This window comes from Oryctolagus cuniculus, chromosome 9, assembly GCF_964237555.1.
Source record: "Oryctolagus cuniculus chromosome 9, mOryCun1.1, whole genome shotgun sequence".
Taxonomy (NCBI): domain Eukaryota; kingdom Metazoa; phylum Chordata; class Mammalia; order Lagomorpha; family Leporidae; genus Oryctolagus; species Oryctolagus cuniculus.
Window position 1 is genome coordinate 33,563,087 of NC_091440.1, and position 24,339 is coordinate 33,587,425.

The 24,339-nt window shown below is 42.7% G+C and overlaps 1 protein-coding gene across 2 annotated transcripts in view; it reads left to right on the plus strand.

The window, feature by feature from the left end:
* Positions 1-17,433: 17,433 nt before the first annotated feature.
* The window catches only part of OBI1 (ORC ubiquitin ligase 1), a 49,631-nt gene continuing 42,725 nt past the window's right edge, over positions 17,434-24,339 (plus strand). The window contains exon 1 of one of the 2 annotated variants that reach the window (XM_002712993.5): positions 17,434-17,594. In XM_002712993.5, the coding sequence (XP_002713039.1) occupies positions 17,523-17,594 (72 nt within the window). In that variant the 5' untranslated portion in view covers positions 17,434-17,522. The remainder of the gene's footprint in view (positions 17,595-24,339) is intronic. The other variant, XM_051850571.2, reaches the window with a different exon arrangement.

The window sequence follows — 24,339 nt, forward strand, 5'->3', positions numbered from 1 at the left end:
ATAATGGCTGACTGCCAACTCCTCTATAACAAAAAATAGGCCATTTGGGGCCAGCCTTGTGGTGTGGTGGGTAAAGCTTCCATCTGCAACACTGACATCCCTTATGGGCACTGGTTCAAGACCTGGCTGCTTCACTTCCGCTCCAACCCCCTGCTAATACTCTTTGGAAAGCAGCAGAAGATGGCCCAAGTATTTAGATCCTGCACCCACATGGGAAACCAGAGAAAGCTCCTGGTTTTGGTCTCTCCTAGCCCTGAGCATTGTGGCCATTTGGGGAGTGAACCACAAGATAAAAGAATACTCTGTCTCTCCCTCTCTCTCTGTAACTCTGCCTTTCAAAAATAAAAGTGAATCTTAAAACAAGGCCAGCAAGGGAAAAGTCTAATAAATTCATTGAATCATAATTTTACCTGACATTAAATGCTTTAAGAGACTCATGACCCAGGGTGAGCATCCATTTTAAAAAAAGATTGATTTATTTATTTGAATGAAGAAACTAAAAAAAAAAAAAAGCTACAAAGAGGAAGAGGCAGAGAGAGAGAGAGAAAGAGAGAGAGAGAGAGGTCCTCCAAGTGCTGGTTCATTCCCCAGATGGCCACAATGGCCAGAATTGTGCCGATCCAAAGCCAGGAGCTTATTCCAGTTCCCCTACATGGGTGCAGGGGCCCAAGGACTTGGGCCGTCTTCCACTACTCTCCCAGGCCACAGCAGAGGCCTGGATTGGAAGTGGAGCAGCCAGGAATTGATATGGGATGCTAGCACTGCAGGCAGCAGCTTTACCCACTATGCCACAGTGCTAGCCCCAAGCATCCATTTTTATGCCTGGGTTTCATGAAGCAGGGCAGCCATGTAGAAATATGATTGGACAAGAAAGTATGATCTGATAGTAATATACAGGGGAGGAAATCCAGCACAGCTTTCCTGTTCAGATGCTTCTTGGCCTCTCTAAATAGCATTTCCTCCTTTTGGGTATAGAGGGTATGGGGCAGGAATGTTTCTGGAACAAGAGTCATATAAACTACAAAGAAGAACAGAGAATTTCTTTATGGCCTGCTGCTTCACAGAAAGATGATGGGAGAGGGGTTAGAATGATAGGAAGGTACTTCAAAAAGTTGATGAAAAATGGAATTAAAAGATGTTACATTTAGGGGTTGGCATTGTGGCACACTAGATTAAAAACTACCTTCTGTGATACCAGCATCCCATATCAGATTACTGGTTCACACTCTGGCTGCTCTGCTTCTAATCTAGCTCTTTGCTACTGCACTTAGGAAAGCAGCAGATGATTGTCCAGGTGCCTGATCTCCAGCATCCCAGATAGGAGACCCAGAGGTTTTGGCCTGGCCCAGACCTTGCTGTTGCAGCTATTTATAGAGTGAATTAGTGAATGAAAGAATTCTTTCTCTCTGTTTCTCCCTCTCTCTTTGTCATTTTGTCTTTCAAATAAATGAATGAAATAAATCTTAAAAAAAAAAAAAAAAGATGAATGGGGCTGGCACTGCGGCATAGCAGGTAAAGCTGCCGTCCACAGTGCTGGTATGTCATATGGGTGCTGGTTCAAGCCCCAGATGCTCCACTTCTGAGCCAGCTCCCTGATAATGTGCCTAGGAAAACAGCTAAGTATGGTCCAAATACTTGGGCCCATGCACCAACGTGAGAGACTTGGAAGAAGCTCCTGGCTCCCAACTTCAGATGGGCTTAGCTCCAAACATTGAGGCCATTTGGGAAGTGAACCAGTGCATGGAAGATCTCTCTCTGCCTCTGCCTCTCTGTTACTGTGACTTTCAAATGAATAAATTTGCCTTTAAAATGGCTATTTTCAAGTAAAAATTTTTAAGAAAGATTTTTCTCATTTTATTGTGTCTTCCAATTCTTTCTACAATGTTTTCTAATTTCCACTTCACCAAACTCTTATGAGTTGCAATAGTCTTTTAATGGAGCCTTTGGTTTCCCCTATATATAGAAATATGTTATCTACAAATAAGGATAATTTGACTTGCTCCTTTCCAATTTGTATCCCTTTGATTTCTTTTTCTTGATTGTTGGCTCTGGCTAAAACTTTCAGGACCACATGAAATAGCCATGGTGAGAGTGGGCATCTTTGCCTGGTTCTGGATGTCAGTGGAAATGCTTCCAACTTTTTCCTATTCCATAGGATGCTGGCTGTGGATTTGCCTTAAATTGCCTTGATTGTGTTGAGGAATATTCCTTCTATACCCAATTTGATTAAGATTTTCAACATGAAAAGATGTTCTATTTTATCAAATGTTTTCTCTACATCTGTTGAGATAACCATACAATCTTTGTTCTTCAGTTTGTTAATGTGATGTTAAATTTAGGGGTTTGCATTGTTATCTATTGACATAACCACTTAAACCTTTTTTTTTTTTTTTGACAGGCAGAGTGGACAGTGAGAGAGAGAGACAGAGAGAAAGGTCTTCCTTTGCCATTGGTTCACCCTCCAATGGCCGCTCTGGCTGACGCGCTGCGGCCGGCGCACTGCGCTGATCCGATGGGAGGAGCCAGGTGCTTCTCCTGGTCTCCCATGGGGTGCAGGGCCCAAGCACTTGGGCCATCCTCCACTGCACTCCCTGGCCACAGCAGAGAGCTGGCCTGGAAGAGGGGCAACCGGGACAGAATCCGGCACCCTGACTGGGACTAGAACCGGGTGTGCAGGCGCCACAAGGCGGAGGATTAGCCTAGTGAGCCGCGGCACCGGCAACCATACAAACTTTGTTCTTCAGTTTGTTAATGTGATATATCACATTGATTGATTTGCGAATGTTGAACCACCCCTGCATACCAATGATAAATCCCACTTGGTCCAGGTAAATGTTCTTTTTGATGGGTTGTTGGATTCGATTAGCCAGTATTTTGTTTAGGATTTTTGCATCTGTGTTCATCAGGGATATAGGTCTATAGTTTTCTCTGTGTGTTGTATCTTTTTCAGGTTTAGGAATTAAGGAGATGCTGGAATCATAAAAGGAGTTTAGGAGGATTCCTTCCCTTCAGTTATTTTTTAAAAGCTTGAGAAGAATTTGAATTAGTTTCTTTTTAAAAGTTTGGTAGAGGCCGGCACCATGGCTCACTAGGCTAATCCTTCACCTTGTGGCTCCGGCACACCGGGTTCTAGTCCCGGTTGGGGTGCCGGATTCTCTCCCGGTTGCCCCTCTTCCAGGCCAGCTCTCTGCTGTGGCCAGGGAGTGCAGTGGAGGGTGGCCCAAGTCCTTGGGTCCTGCACCCCATGGGAGACCAGGAGAAGCACCTGGCTCCTGCCATTGGATCAGCGCGGTGCGCCGGCCGCAGCGCGTCAGCCGCAGCGGCCATTGGAGGGTGAACCAATGGCAAAGGAAGACCTTTCTCTCTGTCTCTCTCTCTCACTGTCCACTCTGCCTGTCAAAAAAAAAAAAAAAAAAAAAGTCTGGTAGAAGGCCGGCGCTGCAGCTCACTAGGCTAATCCTCCACCTGCGGCACCAGCACCCTGGGTTCTAGTCCCAGTTGGGGCGCCAGATTCTGTCCCAGTTGCTCTTCTTCCCATCCAGCTCTCTACTGTGGCCTGGGAAGGCAGTGGAAGATGGCCCAAGTGCTTGGGCCCTGCACCCACATGGGAGACCAGGAGGAAGCACCTGCCTCCTGGCTTCAGATCAGCACAGCACACCGGCTGTAGCAGCCATTTGGGGAGGTGAACCAATGGAAAAAGGAAGACTTCTCTCTCTCTCTCTCTCTCTCTCTCTCACTGTCTAACTCTGCCTGTCAAAAAAAAAAAAAAAGTCTGGTAGATTTCAGCAGTTAAGCCCATGAGGGTCTTTATTACTGATTCAATTTTCTTCTTGGTTACTGGTCTGTTTAGGTTTTCTACGTCTTCCTGACTCCATTTTGGTAGATTGTATATGTGTCCTGGAATCTAACCATTTCTTCTACATTTTCCAACTTGTTGCCATACAGCTGTAGGTAGTAATTCCTGATGATTATCTTTATTTCTGTGGTATCCATTGTTACTTCTCCTTTTTCATCTCTAATTTTATTGATTTGGGTCTTCTCCCTCTTTTTATTTATTTATTTATTTTTTGTTAGTTGGGCCAGTCCTATCTTTTGCAACAAAATGGATGTAACTGGAAACCATTATGATTACTGAAATAAGCCAGTCCCTAAAAGACAAATACCATATGTTTTTCCTGGTCTGTAGTACCTAATAGAGTAACAAAAATATAGTGTTTATGAGTGAAATTGATATTCTGAGACTCCATGATTGTTTATAGCCTATTTCTCTCCTGTTGAGGAACAGGTTTTTTTCCCTTACTATTTGTTGAACTCTTAGTTTGTGGCTGATCTTATGAGTATAAAATGAACTGAAAGTAGATTATTGTAAAAGTTAATAGAGGGAATAGAGAAAAAGGAGGATAAAGTGTAGGAGTGTGGGCAGGAGGGAGTGTAGGTTGGGAAGTCTCGCTGTGTTCTTATTTCTGTATATTTGAAATATAAGAATTTTATTTACCTTAAATAAAATAAAATAAAAACCTGTAAAGTAAAACAAGGTTTTTGAGGGCCAGACATCATGGCATAGCCAGTAAAGTCACCACTTGGGAAGCCTGAATCCCATATCAGAGTGCATGGATCTGATCTCAGTTACTCTACTTCCAATCCAGCTTCCTGCTATTGCACCTGGGAAGCAGATGTTGGCCCAAGTCCTGGGATTCCTGCCAGTCATACAGGAGACCTGGATGGAATTTCTGACTCCTGGCTTTGGCCTGGCCCAGCCCTAGTTGTTGTAGACATTTAGTAAATGAAGCAGCAGGTGGAAGATCTCTCTCTTTGTTTCTCCTCCTCTCTCTGTTACTCTGCTTTCAAACAAATAAATCTTTAAAAGATTTAACTTCAAAAACAGTTTTTGAAACCCATGCATAGTTTTTCCATAATACACATTGTACATGGAACTTTTTGAAAATCTCTCATATTTGTAGTATTCATGGATGGCTTTGGGGATAGAAGGTTCTGGTTTCTATGACTTGCCATAGAAAAGAGGAATTCTAGTTTCTGTGGCTCACTTTGGAGGAGAAAGAGAGGCAGGAGACAGAAGGTCACTAGATAAGAGAGAAATTTTGCTCCTGAGGCCTTAATCTTTGTTTTCTTAATCTTTAATTTTTGTTTTCTGAGACCCATACATAAATTGAATTTAGTTTTTCATATGGGTTAAATTCTAATTTAGTTCACTATAAAGATAATATTGGTAGCACACTCACTAAAATACATGATTGTGCTTTTAAAGTTGAGTTTTCAAATATTAAAACTTATATGATGGGGCCAGCTTCATGATGCAACAGGTAAAACTGCTGCCTGAAATGCCAGCATCCCACACAGTCACCAGCTCGCACCGCAACTGCTCCATTTCTGATCCATCTTCTCACTAATAGACTGGGAAAAGCAGCAGAATATGGCCCAAGTTTTTGGACCCCTATCACCCACATGGGAGAGTCATATAAAGCTCTTGGTTCCTGGTTCCTACCTTTGGCCTGGCCCACCCCTGGCCTTTGTGGCCATCTGCGGAGTGAACCAGCAGACATAATGTCCCTTCCCGCGGGACAGCAACTGGGGCCGAGCACCTAGAAGGAGAAATGAAAGGGACAGGAGACACAAGGATGGCAGCAAGACAGGTGCCGATCAAGCTGCGACTTTATTTTTCAACCACACACTTATATATCATCGAGGCAGGGTATCGGGAGGGGGAAGGAGGAGGGGCTTATCTTGTAGCTGCAATGCTAATGCAAGTAGGGGAGAGGTTACAAGGCCTTAAGGCACAAGGTCACACAAGATTGCGTTATCAGTACTATCAGGTCTGGCCTGTCCAGCCCTGTCTCTCAACTAAGAGGTCACATGCTGCGTGGTCCCCGACAACATAAGATCTTTCTCTCTCTCTTTTTCTCCCTCTCTCTATAACTCTTTCAAATAAATACATAAATCCTTAAAAACAAACAAAGGAAACACTCAGCAAAGTAAAGAGACAACTGAATGGGAGAAAATATTTGCAAACTGTGCAACTGATAAAGGGTTAACATCCAGAATACATAAAGAGCTCAAGAAATTTAACAACAATCAATCCAGTGAAGAAATGGGTAAAAGACTTAAACAGGCATTTTTTTTTTTTTTTGACAGGCAGAGTGGACAGTGAGAGAGAGAGACAGAGAGAAAGGTCTTCCTTTGCCGTTGGTTCACCCTCCAATGGCCGCCGCGGCTGGCGCGCTGTGGCCGGCGCACCGCGCTGATCCGATGGCAGGAGCCAGGAGCCAGGTGCTTTTCCTGGTCTCCCATGGGGTGCAGGGCCCAAGCACCTGGGCCATCCTCCACTGCACTCCCTGGCCACAGCAGAGGGCTGGCCTAAACAGGCATTTTTCAAGAGAGGGAATTCAAATGGCCTACAGACACTTGCGAAAATGCTGAGGATCACTGGCCATCAGGGAAACGCAAATCAAAACCACAATGAGGTTTCACCTCACTCCAGTTAGAATGGCTTGCATACAGAAATCATCAAATGACAAATGCTGGTGAGGATGTTGGGGAAAAGGTACTCTAATCCACTGCTGGTGGGAATGTAAACTGGTACAACTACTGTGGAAGATAGTATGGAGATAACCTCAGAAATCTGAATATAAACCTACCATATGACCACTCTTGGGAATTTATCCAAGCCAAAAGAAATCAGTATATGTAAGAGTTATCTATACCCCCATGTTCATTGCAGCACATGTCACAATGGTGAAAATATGGAACCAACCCAGATGTTCATCAACTGTTGAATAGATGAAAAACATTATGGTGTATATACACTATGGAGTATTACTCAGTTGTAAAACAAAAATGAAATCCTATCTTTTGCAACAAGATGGTCACAATTAGAATCCATTTTACTTAGTAAAATAATCCAACCCTAAAAAGAGAGATATCGCTGGCACTGTGGCTCACTAGGCCAATCTTCCGCCTGAAGCGCCAGCACCCCAGGGTTCTAGTCCCAGATGGGGTCCCAGATTCTGTCCTGGTTGCTCTTCTTCCAGTCCAGCTCTTCGCTGTGGCCCGGGAAGGCAGTGGAGGATGGCCTAAGTGCACGGGCCAGGAGGAAGCACTGGGCTCATGGCTTTGGATAGGCTCAGCGCACCGGTCGCCGGCCATAGCAGCCATTTGGGGGGATGAACCAACGGAAGGAAGACCCTTCTCTCTGTCTCTCTCTCTCTGTCTAACTCTGCCTGTCCAAAAAAAAAAAATAAAATAAATAAATAAATAAGAGAGATATCATATGTTTCCCCTGATCTGATACAACTAATAGAATACCTGAAATGTAATGTATTGGTCTGAAACATACATCTTGAGATTTGATGACTGTTTATAGCCTTTGTTTCTTCCATAGAGGAACAGTGTTTAGTTTTGTTTTCTTTTTCTTCATACTATTTGTGAGCTCAATTACCTAAATGAGGGTTAACTGTATGATCATTAAGTATACTGAAAATAGATTATGGTAAAGGTTAAGAGTGAGAATCCCAGAGAGAGGGAGAAAAGGGCAGAGGGAAGGGGGGAACCCCACTATGTTCCTGAATCTGTATATGTGAAATACATGAAATTTGTGTAACTTAAATACAACTTTAAAAAAAACAAACAAAAATCCCAAACTTTTTGGTTATAAAAGTAACACTTTTTAAAACTTCAAATATCAGAAAACATAAGGTCAGCGTGTGGCACAGCAGGTTAAGCTCCTGCTTTCAATGCTAGCATCACATATCAGAGCCCTGGCTGAAGTACTGGCTGCTCTGCTTTCTATCCAGCTCTCTGCTAATACAGTAAAAAATAGCTCAAGTGCTGGGCCCCTACCACCCATGTGGGAGACAAAATGAAGTTCCTGACTCCTGCCTTTGGCCTGGCCCACTCCTGGCCATTGCAACCATTTTGGAGAGTGGACAAGTAGATGGAAGATCTCTTTCTCTTGCTGTCTCTTCCTCTCTCTCTATTATTCTGCCTTTCAAATAGCTGAAGTAAATTTGTAAAAAGAAAAGTCATAAAAGCATAAAAAAGAATAAATAAATTAGTATGAATAAGAAAAAATAAATCAATGTAAATAAGAAAAAAAGTCTCTTCACTCAGGCTGCCATGACAAAATACTGTAAACTGGGTGGCTTAAATAACAACTAATTTTCTCAGTTTCTGGAGGCTGGAATTCCAAAGTCAGAGTCCTGTTTGGTTGGTTTCTGATGAGGACTCTGTTTCTTATCTTGAAGACAGTCACCTTCTTGCTATGCTCTCACATGGTATGTGTGTGTGTGTGTGTGTGTGTGAGAGAGAGAGAGAGAGAGAGAGAGAGAGAATGAGAGACTATGCTCTGGTCTTTGTTTTCCATTTTTAATATTTATTTGAAAGATGGAGTGACAGAGAGAGAGAGAGAGAGAGAGAGAGAGATCATCCATCTGCTGGTTCACTTCCCAAAGGGCCAAGCAGAAGCCAGTTGCCAGGAACTCCATCCGGGTCTCCCACATGAGTGGCAGGGCCCAAGCACTTGAAAATAGAGACACATACTCTTGAGTATCAGTAGTTTTTCTACTTACTTTTTATTGAATTATTTATTCAGTACAGGGTTAAGTTTGTTATTATAAAGAAAATGAAAGTATGTCATTGTGAAAATTAAAAGAAAAATAAGAAAAGGAGGTGGGATGGTGGGAGTGAGGGGGGAAGGAGGGGAAGATGGGAAGTATCATTATGCTCTTAAAACTGTACATATGAAATACATGAAATATGTTCCCTTTATATAAATAAAAGAAAAAATCAACAATAGAGAAAAAGTCAGAGACATAGCACTAGAGAGGAGAATCAGTTAGTCATTGTTTGCAGAGACCCACTATCTTCTCAGCACTGTGTGCTGCATGAATAATTTTGGGTTCCTGTGGGGAGCAACTCGGACTAGACTAAGTTACTGGAATTAAGACTTATTCTATGCATCTGCTCTCCCACAATATGGTGCTGAGAAGGGAGAAACAGCTTCTACACAGCTGCCTCCAGTTCAACCAATAAACTGTAGGACTTACTCCTGATTGGAGGAGAGCAGCGTACTCGGTGTGTGGGTAGCAGAGCACGGATTGGTGGAAGAGGACTATAAAGGAGGAGAGAGACAACATGCACCAGGAACATCTAAGGGGAACATCTATTTGAAGGAACATCTGAAAGCACACCTGTGCAGCCCCCGAGAGAGCCGGCCGGCGGTGTGCCGCTCCCCTGTGGAAGTGGGGAAAGTGGCAGGGGGCCCGCCCCTCCACGGAGGTGGAGGGACGGTAGCCAACCCGTGAAGAACCAGCAGCAAACCCGGGGAGGGCCGAGCAGACGAAAGAACAGCGCAGGGTCCTGTGTCGTTCCTCCACGAAGACGGGGAGCGACATAATGGTGTCGTGACTCGGGTATGAAGCCTAGGCAGGGTTCAGTGTTGCTCCTCCACGAAGAGGGGGAGCGACATAATGGTGCCGTGACTCGGATATGAAGCCTAGGCAGGGTTCAGTGTTGCTCCTCCACGAAGAGGGGGAGCGACAGGTTCCCAATGCTCAAAGATCTTCAGGCTAGTTAGGGAGAGAGTTTTCAAAAATATAAACTGGGGCTGGCACTGTGGCATAGCAGGTAAATCCGCTTCCTGCAGTGCCCATCCCATATCGGTACTGGTTCGAGTCCCCGCTGCTCCACTTCCTATCCAGCTCTCTGCTATGGCCTAGGAAAGCAGTAGAAGATGGCCCAAGTCCTTGAGCCCCTGCACCCATGTGGGAGACCTGGAAGAAGCTCCTGGCTCCTGGTTTTGGATCAGCACAGCCCCGGGCAGTTGCAGCCATCTGGGGAGTGAACCAGTTAATGGAAGACTTCTCTCTCTCTCTCTGTTTCTCCTTCTCTCTCTGTGTAACTCTGACTTTCAAATAAAAATAATAAATAAATATTTTAAATAAATATATATATATTTATATAAACTACCATAAATGTATATGTCTCTGTGCATGGCTGATTAGGTGTGTGCTCTCTCTATTCCTGCACAAATTCATTTACTATATAATTTGCATCTTACTAATATATTTGCATTCCTGCATTTAGACTGTAGCCTTCACCAGGGCAGGACTATATCTACCTATCAATTTTTTAGCTTCAGCATTTTTCATAGTGCTTTCCCATGGTAGATGTTAAATAAATTCACTTAGGAAAAATACATAAAGTACAAAATTGTTGGTTACAGATTATCAGTGATAAAGGATTTGAAAGATAAGGGGTGGGGCTGGCACTGTGGCACAGCGGGTTAAAGCCCTGGCCTGAAACGCTGGCATCCCACATGAGTGCCGGTTCTAGTCCCGACTGTTCCTCTTCCCATCCAGCTCTCTGTTATGGCCTGGGATAGCAGTAGAAGATGGCCCAAGTCATTGGGCCCCTGTACCCACGTGGGAGACCCAGAAGAAGCTCCTGGCTCCTGGCTTTGCATTGGAACAGCTCCAGCCATTGCAGTCATCTGGAGAGTGAACCAGAGAAAGGAAGACCTCTCTGTGTGTCTCTACCTCTCTCTGTAACTCTGTCTTTCAAATAAATAAAATAAATCTTAAAAAAAAAAGGGGGGGGAGAAAAACGAGGGGTTTATGAAGAGACTGGGGCAGAGAGGAAAAGCATCATGAAAACATGAAATCAGAGATTTGGTCATCATGAATGGTGTGAAGGGGAAAGAAAGTAAAACCATAGGTCAAAGAGTTGAGGGTCAAGAAATAAAGCCAAACTTTTAATAACATTTGCAATAAATGATTCAGTTGCTAAAACAGTAACTGGAAACACTAAGTGTATAAAAGAGGTGTTGAGATCTCTTTCCAGGAAAAGCAACCTGGCAAGAGCCTAGCCAGTGGCTGGGGGTTTTCATGCCTCTGTGGGACAGTTGCCCTCAAACAGTTTATATTCATTTGCAAATCTGCAGTAAATAATAGGAAAATATTAGCTTTATTTAAAGGGGCCTGGCATTGGGTTCCTATGGAGAGTGTCAACTTCAGCTCACATCTAAAATAAGGGCAAGAAGAAAATGAAATGTGGTCTGATAGGCAACTTAAAGAAAAAGCAATGGAAGCTATGTTCCCTAATCTGCTACTGTGGCAGTCCTAAAACTTTTCCCTTTTGGAGAGTCTTGTTACAGTTTCCTCGGAAATATTTTTTAATTTATTATTTAGCATTCAACAAACATTTATGAAATGCCATGTAGCCTTAGGTGAGACTAAAATATTCTCTTAAGAGGGCCCTAATTTAAAACAATCACCCAATTTGCAGCATTTTTAAATTATAACTTGCTGTATCTCAATTGCCAGGGGCTAACCAACCAATAAGGACATCCAGAAGAGAAATAACTGTTGAAATAGGCATTTTTATGAAAGGATAGAAGAGCTGGGCTCAGTTGTTCTGTTTACAGAGTGGCTCATTAATAGTACATTGGCTGGCACATCATTTGTAGTCAATAAAATATTTGTTGAATGAATAAATGAAAGCAAAGATCTTGTTAGATTCACAGCTGCTTATATAGCCCTCAGAACAGTGCCTGGCTTGCAAAAAAATTAACTATTGGTGGGATGAACAAATAGCTATTTATTTATTCTGTAGTCACTATATCTTGATTACATATAAACTTGATGTGTGATTCAGTATTAAAACCTCAACTGCTACTCAAAAGGCCAAGCTTAGTTTCAAGCCAGTGTGGCATAACTTCCTCACTAGAATGCAAGCTCGGCCGGCGCCGCGGCTCACTAGGCTAATCCTCCGCCTTGCGGTGCCGGCACACCAGGTTCTAGTTCCGGTCGGGGCGCCAGATTCTGTTCCGGTTGCCCCTCTTCCAGGCCAGCTCTCTACTGTGGCCCGGGAGTGCAGTGGAGGATGGCCCAAGTGCTTGGGCCCTGCACCCCATGGGAGACCAGGAGAAGCACCTGGCTCCTGCCATTGGATCAGCGCGGTGCGCCGGCCGCAGTGGCCATTGGAGGGTGAACCAATGGCAAAGGAAGACCTTTCTCTCTGTCTCTCTCTCACTGTCCACTCTGCCTGTCAAAAAAAAAATAAAATAAAATTTAAAAAAATTAGAATGCACGCTCTATAGACTGAACTTTGTCTGAGTTAGTTCTTCCTTAACATTTAAAAGAAAATGCATTAAATGAATGAATGCTAACCTCTGTTTTGCAGTGAAAGAAGACAACATGTATTAAACTATTCTAAAATAAAAGAACAACATAAACAATAAACAAAAACAAAACAAAACAAAACAAAAAAAAAGAGTAAGAGGATCCCAAGCTTCTCTGCTGCAATTATAAGCATCTTTAATGCCATCTTCTTGAGACATCTTAGCTCAGAAGTCCCAGTCTCTGACAGGACGGTACCATGCCTGTCGCCTGTGCAATTGGGCCAACACCCCTGATTAATTTTTTAACACAATTTTTATGAATTTTCTCAGTTTTAACCACAATCTGGGTGTGGGTGAATGAATTTAAAACAAACAAAAAATTGTCTTTCAGGAATGAAAAATAAATGTAATCTGAAATCAATATTTATGAAGTTGTGATTAATTGACTGATGACCAAATGATTATAAAACGTCTGTCTGAAACATCTACTCAAATTTATTAGCTTTGAACAAAAAAATTAAAAAACAATCTGAACTGGGTCAATGAAAGAATAATGCATTCCTAATCAATTTTTAATAGCACTTAAGATTTTATATTTTTTTAAACTTGCTTTTAAATAATTTATCATAAAAATGAATCTGATTTAAACAAGGGGTAAAAGGTGTTCCATAGCTATTTGATGGTTTTCTTAGCAAAGAAATTCAATTATGACTGACTTTTTATTACTGAACTACTTTATTAATAATAATACAACTTGCACTTACATGAAGGCATTGGGCCAACAATCCGAGAGAGTCCATCAAGTATGAGCCGAGATTCAGCTTCATTTCTACTCTTATCTGCTGGTTTACCTTATCCAGGAAATGCCTGTATAACAACTCCTTAGAGCCTTTCCACTTCAAAAAGTCTACAATTCCAAGGATTTAGGACACATTTGTTAGCCTATTCCAGGTTATAGAACTTTTCAGATCCCCAATTAGCTAAGAATTTGAGAGAGAAATTAAATAGTAAGTCAATGATCTGTGTAATCTATGTTTTTCTGGTAGAGTAATGACAGCATCATTTAACAATTTGTGACAAAGAATACCTCTTTACAACGTGAGCAGTCAAAAAAAAAAAAAGAAAATAAACGCTCTTTTTATAGCAGACAGAGGGGATAGGATAGTTCTTTTCTTTCTTTCTTTTTTTTTTTTTTTTTTTTTTTTTTTTTGACAGGCAGAGTTAGACAATGAGAGAGTGAGAGAGAGAGAGAGAAAGGTCTTCCTTTTTCCGTTGGTTCACCCCTAAAGTGGCCGCTGGCCGGCATGTTGCAGCCGGCACGCTGCGCTATTCCAAAGCCAGGAGCCAGGTGCTTCCTCCTGGTCTCCCATGTCGGTGCAGGGCCCAAACACTTGGGCCATCCTCCACTGCACTCCCGGGCCACAGCAGAGGGCTGGACTGGAAGAGGAGCAACCAGGACAGAATCCAGCGCCCCGACCGGGACTAGAACCCGGGGTGCCCGTGCCTCAGGCAGAGGATTAGCCTAGTGAGCCGCGGCACAGGCCCAAGGGATAGTTCTTGACCTTAGACCATTTGCATTATTAAAAACAAAGTCTAAGAACTGGCCAAAATCAATTGGGACCCAGGGAGAATCCTAAGCCACTTGTATGGCTAATAATATTATTTGAATGTGTTCGTGTGTGTCTCCACAAAGCATTAAGTGACAAAAGTAAATATGTTATGGTATGCCTTGATCCTACGTGTGTTTATGCATACAGTAATATATGAATTAAGCTGTCTGTAACTCTATGTTGTAGAACGTTAATAGAGAGCAAAAGTATACACAGATTTTGCTTATCATTCTCTATTTTTAAGAGCTTCATTTTCTTAAAATGAACATTTACTATGTTTAAAATTCTCAAAAAACACAGTCTTCTATTTTGAGGTAAAATAAAAAACAAGTAAAGACATTGTTTATAATGAAACAGCCTGGATTTACAACAAAGGTATCGAATAGCCACTTACCAAACAGTAGATATATTAGATGCAATTCATGACCTTAAGAAACATAGTCTGTTGTGAGGGAAAACAAAAACAAGTATAATACAAAAGATCAGTTCAGAAATAGCAACAAATTGAACATTTCCAACCTCAAAATCTGAAATTCAAAATGCCCCGGGGTCAGCACTGTGGCGCAGCGGGTTAATGCCCTGGCCTAAAGCGCCGGCATCCCATATGGGCACCAGTTCTAGTCCCGGCTGCTCCACTTTGGATCCTGCTCTCTGCTATGGCCTGGGAAAGCAGTAGAAGATGGCCCAATTCCTTGGGCCCCTGCACCCATCGGGGAGACCCAGAATAAGCTCCTGGCTCCTGGCTTCGGATTGGCATAGCTCCAGCTATCGCGGCAGACTAGGGAGTGAAACAGAGGCTGGAAGATCTCTCTCTCTCTCTGCCTCTCCTTCTCTCTGTGAGTAACTTTGACTTTCAAATAAATAAATTAATCTTAAAAAAGAGATACTGGAAATTATGTAGATTTTAGTATCCCCTTAACAAACAGATCATGACTTTTTAAATTTCTTTGTGACCAGGTACTAACCAATAATCAGGATGATTTGTGAAAAAGGAATCTGTCTCAGTAAGGGCTGGAAAAGTCTTTTTAGATAAGAAGTTGTGGGGCTTGCATTGTGGAACAATAGTTTAAGCAGCCACCTGCAACACTGGTATCCCATATCAGAGTCCCAGAGTTCTGGCTACTCTGCTTCCAATCCAGTTTCCTGTTAACGTGTCTCGGAAGTAGTGGAAGGTGGCCAAATCATGTGGGGAGACCTAGAGGGAGGGCTTAGAGGTGGCTGTTGCAGCTATTTTAGGGGTAAACCATTGGATGGATGATCTTTTTTCTCCACATCTCCCTCTCCTTCTATATCTCTGCCTGGCAAATAAATAATTTTTAAAGTGCATTCAATATGTCTTCCTATTTCAGTGTTTCCAGGGACGGATGTCAGAGGCAGTATATGCTCAGTCATACACCTCATAGAGTGTAGAAGGCAGCCCTAAAATACCATGTAAGGTACAAGCCTGGGCAGGAAGAGGATTGGGAAGAAAACAGTAATATGGGGTAAAAGGCAACACCGGAATTACAGAGGGTGATGACTGGGAGCTTTGTCATCCTGAAGCCTGGGTTTATAGTTAGGAATGTGAAGGAATGCATTAGCAAAGTATGAGAATTCAGGAACTCAAATAAAAAATTACTTTGCCTTCAAAAAACTAAGAATAATCCAACCAGATGATTCTTATGTCAGGTATTCTGAAAAAAAAGTGGTCATTAATTAAAGAATCAATATAATTATTTTGCCTGTTCTCCAATTCCTAGCATATGATGGTTTCCAATTCCTAGGAAATGAAATTGCTGAGCTGTTTGGAAGAATTCTTACTGTCATTTGTGAGCCAATTTTGTACTGGATTTGGTTTTTTTTTTTTTTTAAGTGAACTGTTACCTGCTCCAATCACATTACTGCCTGTTCTTTAAAAAAAAAAAAAAGATTATTTATTTGAAAGGCAGAGAAACACAGATGGAGACAGACAGACACATACACACACACACACATACATACACATGCATGGGGTGGGGGTGGGGGTCTTTATCTACTAGTTCATTCCCCAAATTTCCACAACAGCCATATTTTGGCCAAGCCAAAGCCAGGATCCAGGAGTCAGGAGCCAGGAACTCCAATCTATTCTCCCACATGGGTGGCAGGAGTCCAAAGAGTTGGGCCATCTTGCCCTGCCTCACAGGTTGTTATTAGCAAGAAGCTGTATCAGAACCAGAGAATTTGGACTGAAACCTGCACTCCCATAGGGGATGCCAGCCTCCCAAGTGGTGACTTAACTGGGTGCACCACAACACTGGTCCCTACCTACTCCTTCAGACTTGACAGTAAGCATATGTTGACCTCATGTGATACAAACACAAACACACGCACACATACACACACACAATGAAGAAACTAATACTGAGAAACGTTAGATAAGTTGCTTGAGGCCATAGATCTAGGAAGTTGTTGAGGCTTTGCTTTCCACAGCAGCAGTCCTGTTCCACTCTTGGCTTCTTGAGATCACACTGCTTCTTTGTCAGAAAGATTGTAATAGTTGTTACATTGGTCTTGCTTCTACATCTCCCAACTCACAGATTATATTTGTTTGCATAAGTTATCACATCAGTTCTTCCTCACTTAAAGTGAGATACAGCTAAATCTCAAATCTCTTGCATGAGATTCATTTAGATTTTTGCTTTTTCGTGGTTTAGGAAATGCTAATTTATAACTTCACGAATTCTCCTTTTGGAGTTCACCAACACAGCGGTACATTTCCTATCCAATCATGCACTTGAAACGAAGGCATTAAAAAGCATTGTGCAGACTGCCACACTTGGCCTAGTGGTGAAGACACTCAGGATCTTACCGCAGGGCCTGGGTTCAAGGGCTCCACCTCATGATTCCCGCTTCCTGCTAACACAGACCAGTGGAGGCAGCAGGTGATGATTCAAGTGGACTTGTCCCTGGCACCCACGTGGGAGGACTGGTTTGCCTTCCCTGCCCCTTTGCAGGCACTTGGGTAATAAACCAGTGAATAGCAGCTCACTTTGTCTTAAATAAATAAGTAGGTAAATAAATAAATAATAATCGCATTTGTGATTGTGCAAGCTGCTAGCCAGCACTATTGGCAGAATTCTGAGCTGGAACACTATAATCCTTAAATTTTCTTGAAGTGGATTCCACAGAAAGGCCAAAAGTGAGAGTCCTCAAGGAAAGCTGCGATTAAACACAACTAGATTGCTCCCGCAATACCCTAAGATAAGGAGACAATCACCGTTTTTCCAGTGAATTATCGCGTCCTCTGAAGCACACCCTGTGGTTTGAGGGAAAGCCAGCTGAGAAAGGTGGAAAGTTGTTTTGAGAAATCAAAATGTAAAGTTAAGTGTCTTCGCGTCTTCACTGTATTGTGTGGTTGTTGTGTGGAATTTTATCTTGAGGGAGAAAACTACCTCACATCCAACCTTCCGGGGTAAAACATCTTAGCGCTTAAAGTCGTCTTCCCGCGTCGTTCTCCCCTCACGACACTATTACGCTTTTCCTTAAATTTTCAGGATCGTCGATGCCTGGAGCAAACCATCTTCCTGTCCATTTTCAGGAACCCTACAGCTTCCTAGTGAGAGAAAGCAGTTTAGTTTAGTTTTAGCTTAACTAAAACGAAAAGCCCGAGCGACGGCGCATTTCCAAAGCGCGTTTTAGTTTCCTCTCCCTGGCGGACTGTGGCCCTGCCCGGCCGCCGTAGCCGGCCTCTCGCGTCCCCAGTCGTGGCGAGGAGCCGCTGTCGGCGGGACTTCCGTGTTGGCGGGATTCTGAACGCTGCCATGGCTCAGACCGTGCAGAACGTTACATTGTCGCTCACTCTGCCCATCACATGCCACATATGCTTGGGGAAGGTAATGGGTGTTTCCAGGCACAGCTACGAAACGGGGTTGGGGATGAAGCTGCTCGCTAGAGCCGAGGGCGGACTCCATGCGGGGCTGGGAAGGAAGGGGCGTGAGGCGCCGAGACCAGAGAGGACGCTAGCCCGCGTTCTCCTAGGCGAGGGGGTCCGCAACCTGGGCGACGGAGGGGGCGCGCCGTGACGAAGGGGTTCATCTGGGCGCCTTTGGGAGGAGGATGACAGCGGCCCGGGTTCTACGGGGAGGCCGGCGAGGCGGCCCTCACGGGCCGACGCCTGCCGCGGAGGAGGCCCGGTCAGAAACGCATCGCAGTCACATTTTAGCCCTGTGCAACCTCGTGCGGTGCGTGGCCCTGAAGCACATTTTCTAGGTACCCCGCCTAAGATTCCTTAGCGCTCTGTGCAACCAAAGTACCTGTTCTCCGGCCTGCTGTGCTAATTGGGGAACCTTTTCTTATCCCGGCCTTGAGTTTGGCCTCTGCTCTGGGTTCAGAATTTTGGAAGCAAATAGTACGTGTCCCTGGAAGGTATTTAGAAACGAGGGATCAATCACGAGATAGAAACCCTCTCTTTGTGATGCGAAGGTGCCTAATGTGTGGAACAAGGTGGAGAAAGTAGTTCCGAATTAGAAACGGAGTTGTGAGTGTTCTGATGCGTCCCTTAGGTTTCCTCTCTTTCGTTTAAATTTGTGCCTCCCGTTCAGTTTTTTTAAAGAGCGTTTCTTGACCGTATAGATCAAGAAGGGAGCAGATACTGTGCACAATCAGGTTTTTGCCAGACAGAATTGTTTTTAAGTTTTTGGTGTATGTTCACCCCCAGGTGCAGACTGAGACTGCTGCTTCAGGCTTAGAATTGAGAAATGCATACTTAATATAGCAAGCTTTTTGAGTCAGCCAGAATCATCATCTATCTGCCTTAGGTGGCTGAGGGTCTGTGGGAACTGGGAGGAAGTCAAGATGGGAAGCAACCGTTAACTCTTGATACCAGTCAGAAAGAAATGCTAACGAAATAGCCAATGTCTGCGAGAGCGGCTAGGCGTCAGCTTGATCCTTCGGACTGGAGAGATCAAGGATGGCCTCCTCAGGAGTGGTATTTGAGCTGGCATTTGCTACCATGCCTGCATGCATGGGTGGGAGCAGGAGAAGTGATGTTTCTATTTGCTACAATCCTGCACAATTGGCTCCTGACGTAAGGACCCCAAAAGTATATGATAAATTCTGAATTTCCACAAACCCTGGCATTAAATTAAGCTGATAAAAATATTCTTCTGAGATATCTTAGTTGTATATAGTATATATACTTTCCATTAGTTTATAGTCTGTCTTTTGCAATTATGTTGGAAATGTGTTCTGCCTGTTTTACTTATCAAGCCTGTGTTTTTTGTAGTTAACAAAAGTGCTGCCTAATAAAATACAGGTAGAGCATCAAAATCTGAAATCCAAGATGTCCCAAAGCCCAAAACTCTGAGTCCTGACACAAGCCACAAGTAGAAGGTTCCACATCTGACCTCATCTGATGGGTCATAGTCAAAATATAGTTGCACTAAAAATATTGTATAAAATTACTTCAAGTTATGTGGATAAGGTATATAAGAAACATAAACGAATTTTGTGCTTAGGCTTGTATCCCATCCCTATGGTATATGCAGATACTCCAAAGTCTGGGGGAAAAAAATCCAGAATTTGAAGTATCTGCTCCCAGCATTTCAGATAAGATATAAATCTTTTCTAGTGCTTTGCATATTACAAAATGCTTTTGTGTGTAGTTATGTTGTTTATTTCTCACACCAATACTATGAGACAGTACCAGTTTTCTCATTCATGCAATAGAGCAACTAAAGCTTAGAGATACTGGTGATCAAACTTCTGTTATTATCATTAATGTCTTCAGTAGAATACTTTCTGAAACACTCACCTGGGTTCATCCATGACAGTAGTCATGTTTAGTATCTTTTCCCTCCATGCTTAGTTTTGTTTAGGTAGCTTTATTCTAAAATCAAATCAGATAAAATTGAAAAGATTGACAGTTTGTAAACAGACTTTTTCTGCCTGCTGTGGAAGTAGAATGGTGTGTTGGCCGAATTGTACATTCAGACTACTTTGGGTTCCACTCTAGTTTCTACCACATACTAGTTATATGACCTTATACAAGTTACTTAACCTCTCTGAACCTCAGTTTCCTTATCTGTAAAGTGGCAATGACAGTAGTATCAATTCCCGTGGCTGAATTTGGGGCAGGATTAAATGAAGCATATACAATGCTTAGCAATAAAGTCTGGCACGTAATAGTATCCAATAACTGTTAGTTCTTACTGTGAGCACCGAAGCAGGCCCTTCGACTGGATTAAAAAAAAAAAAATCCTTTTCTAGTAACTGTTCTTGTACCCAGTTGCTTTGTGAGTCTAGTGCACTTATAAATGAAAGTTCACATTCTCAACTAAGGATCTATTGGTTTTGGAAATTGTCATAGTATATCCATGGTTTTTAGCTAGTTCCATATTTCTTTTGCCTTTTGTATGGTTAAAGCAAATCCAATCTGCTGTGCTACTTGGTTTTCCACACATATCATATTTGTCATGTACTAGAAATGGCCTATCCCTGATATGAATTCCATCTATATGATATAAAGCATCTGTATCCATAGCTGAGATCTTAAGGACTTTCCTGCTTAGCCGTCTTCCACTGTAATGGTTTTTGTGCCATCCTTGTAAATTGTCCCCAAATCTCAGTTATCAGTGTGCTCTCTTCCTCATTCCACAATTAGGGGTCATTATCCTTGAACAGTCACTTTAAAAAAAAAGTACATTGTCTTGAAGGAGATAGGAAGGAGCTTAAATTTGAAGATATTAAATGCCAGTGGTAGAGGGGAAGGAGAAGGAGAATGAGCCTAAGTATCCACTGGTTGGTTCTTTTGTCTTTTGAATGTAAATGTACTTAAAATTGGAAGGTTTAGATATTTTTCATTTACTACTGCTGCCTCTACCTCAATCTTAAAAGGTGGATTTTTTTTTTTTTTTAAGATTTATTTGAGAGGCAGTTACAGACAGAGGTAGAAGCTGAGAGAAAAGTCTTTCATCTGCTGGTTCACCCCCAGGTGGCCACCATGGCCAGAGATGGGCCAATCTGAAGCCAGAATCCAGGAGCTTCTTCTAGGTTTCCCATGGGTGCAGGGGCCCAAGCACTCAGGCCATTTTAACACTGCTTTCCTAGGTCATAAACAGAGAGTTGGCTTGAAGAGAAGCAGCGAGCATATGAACCAGCGCCTGTATGGGATGCCAGCACCACAGGTGGAGGCTTAACCTACTACACCACAGTTGCTGGCTCCAAAAGATAGATTCTCTTTGCCTAATGTTTAGCAACTTTGCCAATATTTTAAGTAATATCTCTGTGTGGACTGAAGAAGTTAGATATCCATCCTATGGGGTGATTTATGTGTAACATATTTTTTTGCCTATTTCTTCTTAATTTTTTCCATGCCTTAGACTACTAAGCCAGCGAGCAGAAATGTGGGAATGGGCTTGCTCAGACTATCTGTTAATGAACATTTTCAGTACTGCCACCTGAATGATATAAACCAGTTTATCTCTAGATAATCCCAGGGGTTTATTAGGATCAAACTTGTGAAACCAAATTGTTGTGGCATGTAGTACTTCTATTGGCTGTGTTTGCATTTTTGGCTATGTTTGCATTTTGCCTTGAGTAACAGCCAGATGTGGTCCACGGTCGATTTTATGAATGATGGAGTTTCTCAAAAGAAGTACCAAACCACAAGACTGCTAATGCTCTTCAACATTAGTATATCATATTTAGTTATTCCTGATTTGAGTGTGAGTCACATTTGGGGTACCACACTTTTATATAAATATAAATAAACCAGAGTATTTTGAAATCATTTTGAAAAGAACTGAAATTGAGCTTAGAACATGGGTAGTATTAGAATGAATAGACATGCTAGCAAACCTTTAAATAATTAAAGTATTTTTAATTTGAAAGGGAATCAAGCTTTGTGTAGCTCTACAGAATTAGGATCTCTGCTTAATATTAAAGGCAAACTTTCTGTCTAAAGTAACCTGAATTGAAATCAGCTTTCTTACAATGTAAGAGTGCCTGTCTCTTGAAGTGTCCACTAGGAATACTATTAAAAGGATCCCTTCTTTCAATGAGGACTGCCTGCTTTACTTTTCACCCATATTGTTGATTTAAAATGTTGAAAGGTAGGGCTAGCGGCAGAGTCCTGTGCAATTTAACATCCTCATTCTAGGTTGACGATAATCATTTATTAATGTTAGTGGGAGGGGGATGTCAATCTGTTTATTGAGCAGCACGTCATCCACTTCAGTATATTGGGCTCACATTTGAGTCCTAACTGTGCCACTGATACAAAAAGTAGATTTAAGGATGAGACTTGTGCATAATTTTAACAAATAATTTTCTATGAAAAAACAATGAAGTACAAGCTCTGCATTTTTCTCTGTTTTCTAGATTCAAATAAATCTGAAGAATGGAATAACTATCAGAAAAGTATAAAATACTTTGTTTTCCATACTTACAGTATGATGAAAACAAAGTATAGATAAATTCAAATAATGATCAGGATTGCTATAATAGTTGACTTGTGTATTTCACAAATAAGTTTCTAGGCTGACACCTTGGCTCAATAGGCTAATACTCCACCTGTGGCGCCAGCACACCGGGTTCTAGTCCCGGTCGGGGCGCCGGATTCTGTCCCAGTGGCTCCTCTTCCAGTCCAGCTCTCTGCTGTGGTCCGGGAGTGCAGTGGAGGATGGCCCAGGTGCTTGGGCCCTGCACCCGCATGGGAGACCGGGAGAAGCACCTGGCTCCTGCCTTCGGATCAGCGTGGTGCATCGGCCACAGTGGCCATTGGGGGGTGAACCAACGGAAAAAGGAAGACCTTTCTCTCTGTCTCTCTCTCTCACTAGCCACTCTGCCTGTCTAAAAAGGTAAAATAAAATAAGTTTCTAGTTTAATCTTTTTTTTTTTTTTTTGACAGGCAGAGTGGACAGTGAGAGAGAGAGACAGAGAGAAAGGTCTTCCTTTGCCATTGGTTCACCCTCCAATGGCCGCTGTGGCCGGCACACCGCGCTGATCCGATGGCAGGAGCCAGGTACTTATCCTGGTCTCCCATGGGGTGCAGGGCCCAAGCACTTGGGCCATCCTCCACTGCACTCCCTGGCCACAGCAGAGAGCTGGCCTGGAAGAGGGGCAACCGGGACAGAATCCGGCACCCCGACTGGGACTAGAACCCGGTGTGCCGGCACTGCAAGGCGGAGGATTAGCCTAGTGAGCCGCGGCGCCGGCCTCTAGTTTAATCTTAAAACATTCCTGGTAGGGATGTAGAAAGGGGAGGTATATTTTCTCTCTTCACCTATGTAGGAGTAGGGACCCAGATCAGTAGGCACTAATTGAATAATTTCTAACAGTTTTTACATTCTAAGAACTAAATTCTGGCCTAGAGCCATATATTTCATAAAATGTTGCAAGAACAACCTAGAACTTTGTCTTGAAAAGTTTCCAAATTCCCAAGATGGAAGCACTGGGGCCTCCTACTACAGTTTTTCTATACGGCAACCTAATTCCTTTTCACAGTCTTTCTAGGTCTTCACTAGGGAAACTCGGAAAGTTTTGATAAAATGCAAGAAAGAATAATTTTTATTTCAAGGAAGAGAGTTGGCTTTTATTTATATCAAGGGTACCAAAAGGGCAGTGGAGTTTATTTTAAGTATAATTATCAAGTTGTTGGCAAAGATAATCTGTAGCTTCTTGCCAGTATCACCCCTGTTAGTGTTATATAATAACTTTATGTAACTATAATGAAATACCTAAGGCACTATCTTTAAAAAAAAAATTATTTGTTTGAAAGAAAGAGTTACAGAGAGGCAGAGGCAGAGAGAGAGAGAGAGAGAGAGAGAGAGGTCTTCCATCCACTGGTTCACTCCCCAAATGGCTGCAATGGCCAGAGCTGCACTGATTTGAAGCCAGCAACCGGGAGCTTCTTCTGGGTCTCCCAAGTGGGTGCAGGGGCCCAAGGACTTGGGCCATCTTCTGCTGCTTTCCCAGGCCATAGCAGAGAGCCAGATCAGAAGTGGAGCCGCCAGGACTTGAACTGTCTTCTATATGGGATGCCGGCTTGGCTGGTGGCTGCTTTACAGTGTCAGCCCTTAAGATACTTATAGAGAGAACTTATAGAGATATCTTATAGAGAGAACAAGCAGGTTTACTTAGCTCACAATTCTAGAGACTCACAGTCCAAGGTTGAGTGGCTCTCCCTTAGGTTCAGCACCTGGTGATAACGTTCTGGTGGGTAGAGTCCCAAAATAACATAGAGCATCATGAGGCAAGAGACTAGGAGTTAGTATGTGTGACTATTTATTTTCGTGTTGTCTCTTATAAAGCTTCCAGGATTTAATCATGGAGCCTCCACGCTGGTGGCCCAGTCTGATCTAATCACTTCAAACACTGAAATGATTTTCCAACCTCCTAATATCAGAAACATAAGACTTTGAAGACCAAAACCAAACCCCTGAATTTGAGAGGGCAGATATTCAGTATCCTATTACCCACTTGTTTTAGGCATGTGTCCGTATTTGTTCCTCATAAATTGTTTTTTTATTAAATGCCCCAAGAAAAGAAAGAATTGTTTCCTAGTTGAGAGAGTACTGCAAGATTTAAAGCAGTGTTGCACCACATTGAATACAAATGCTGGCTCTACCATGTTTAACT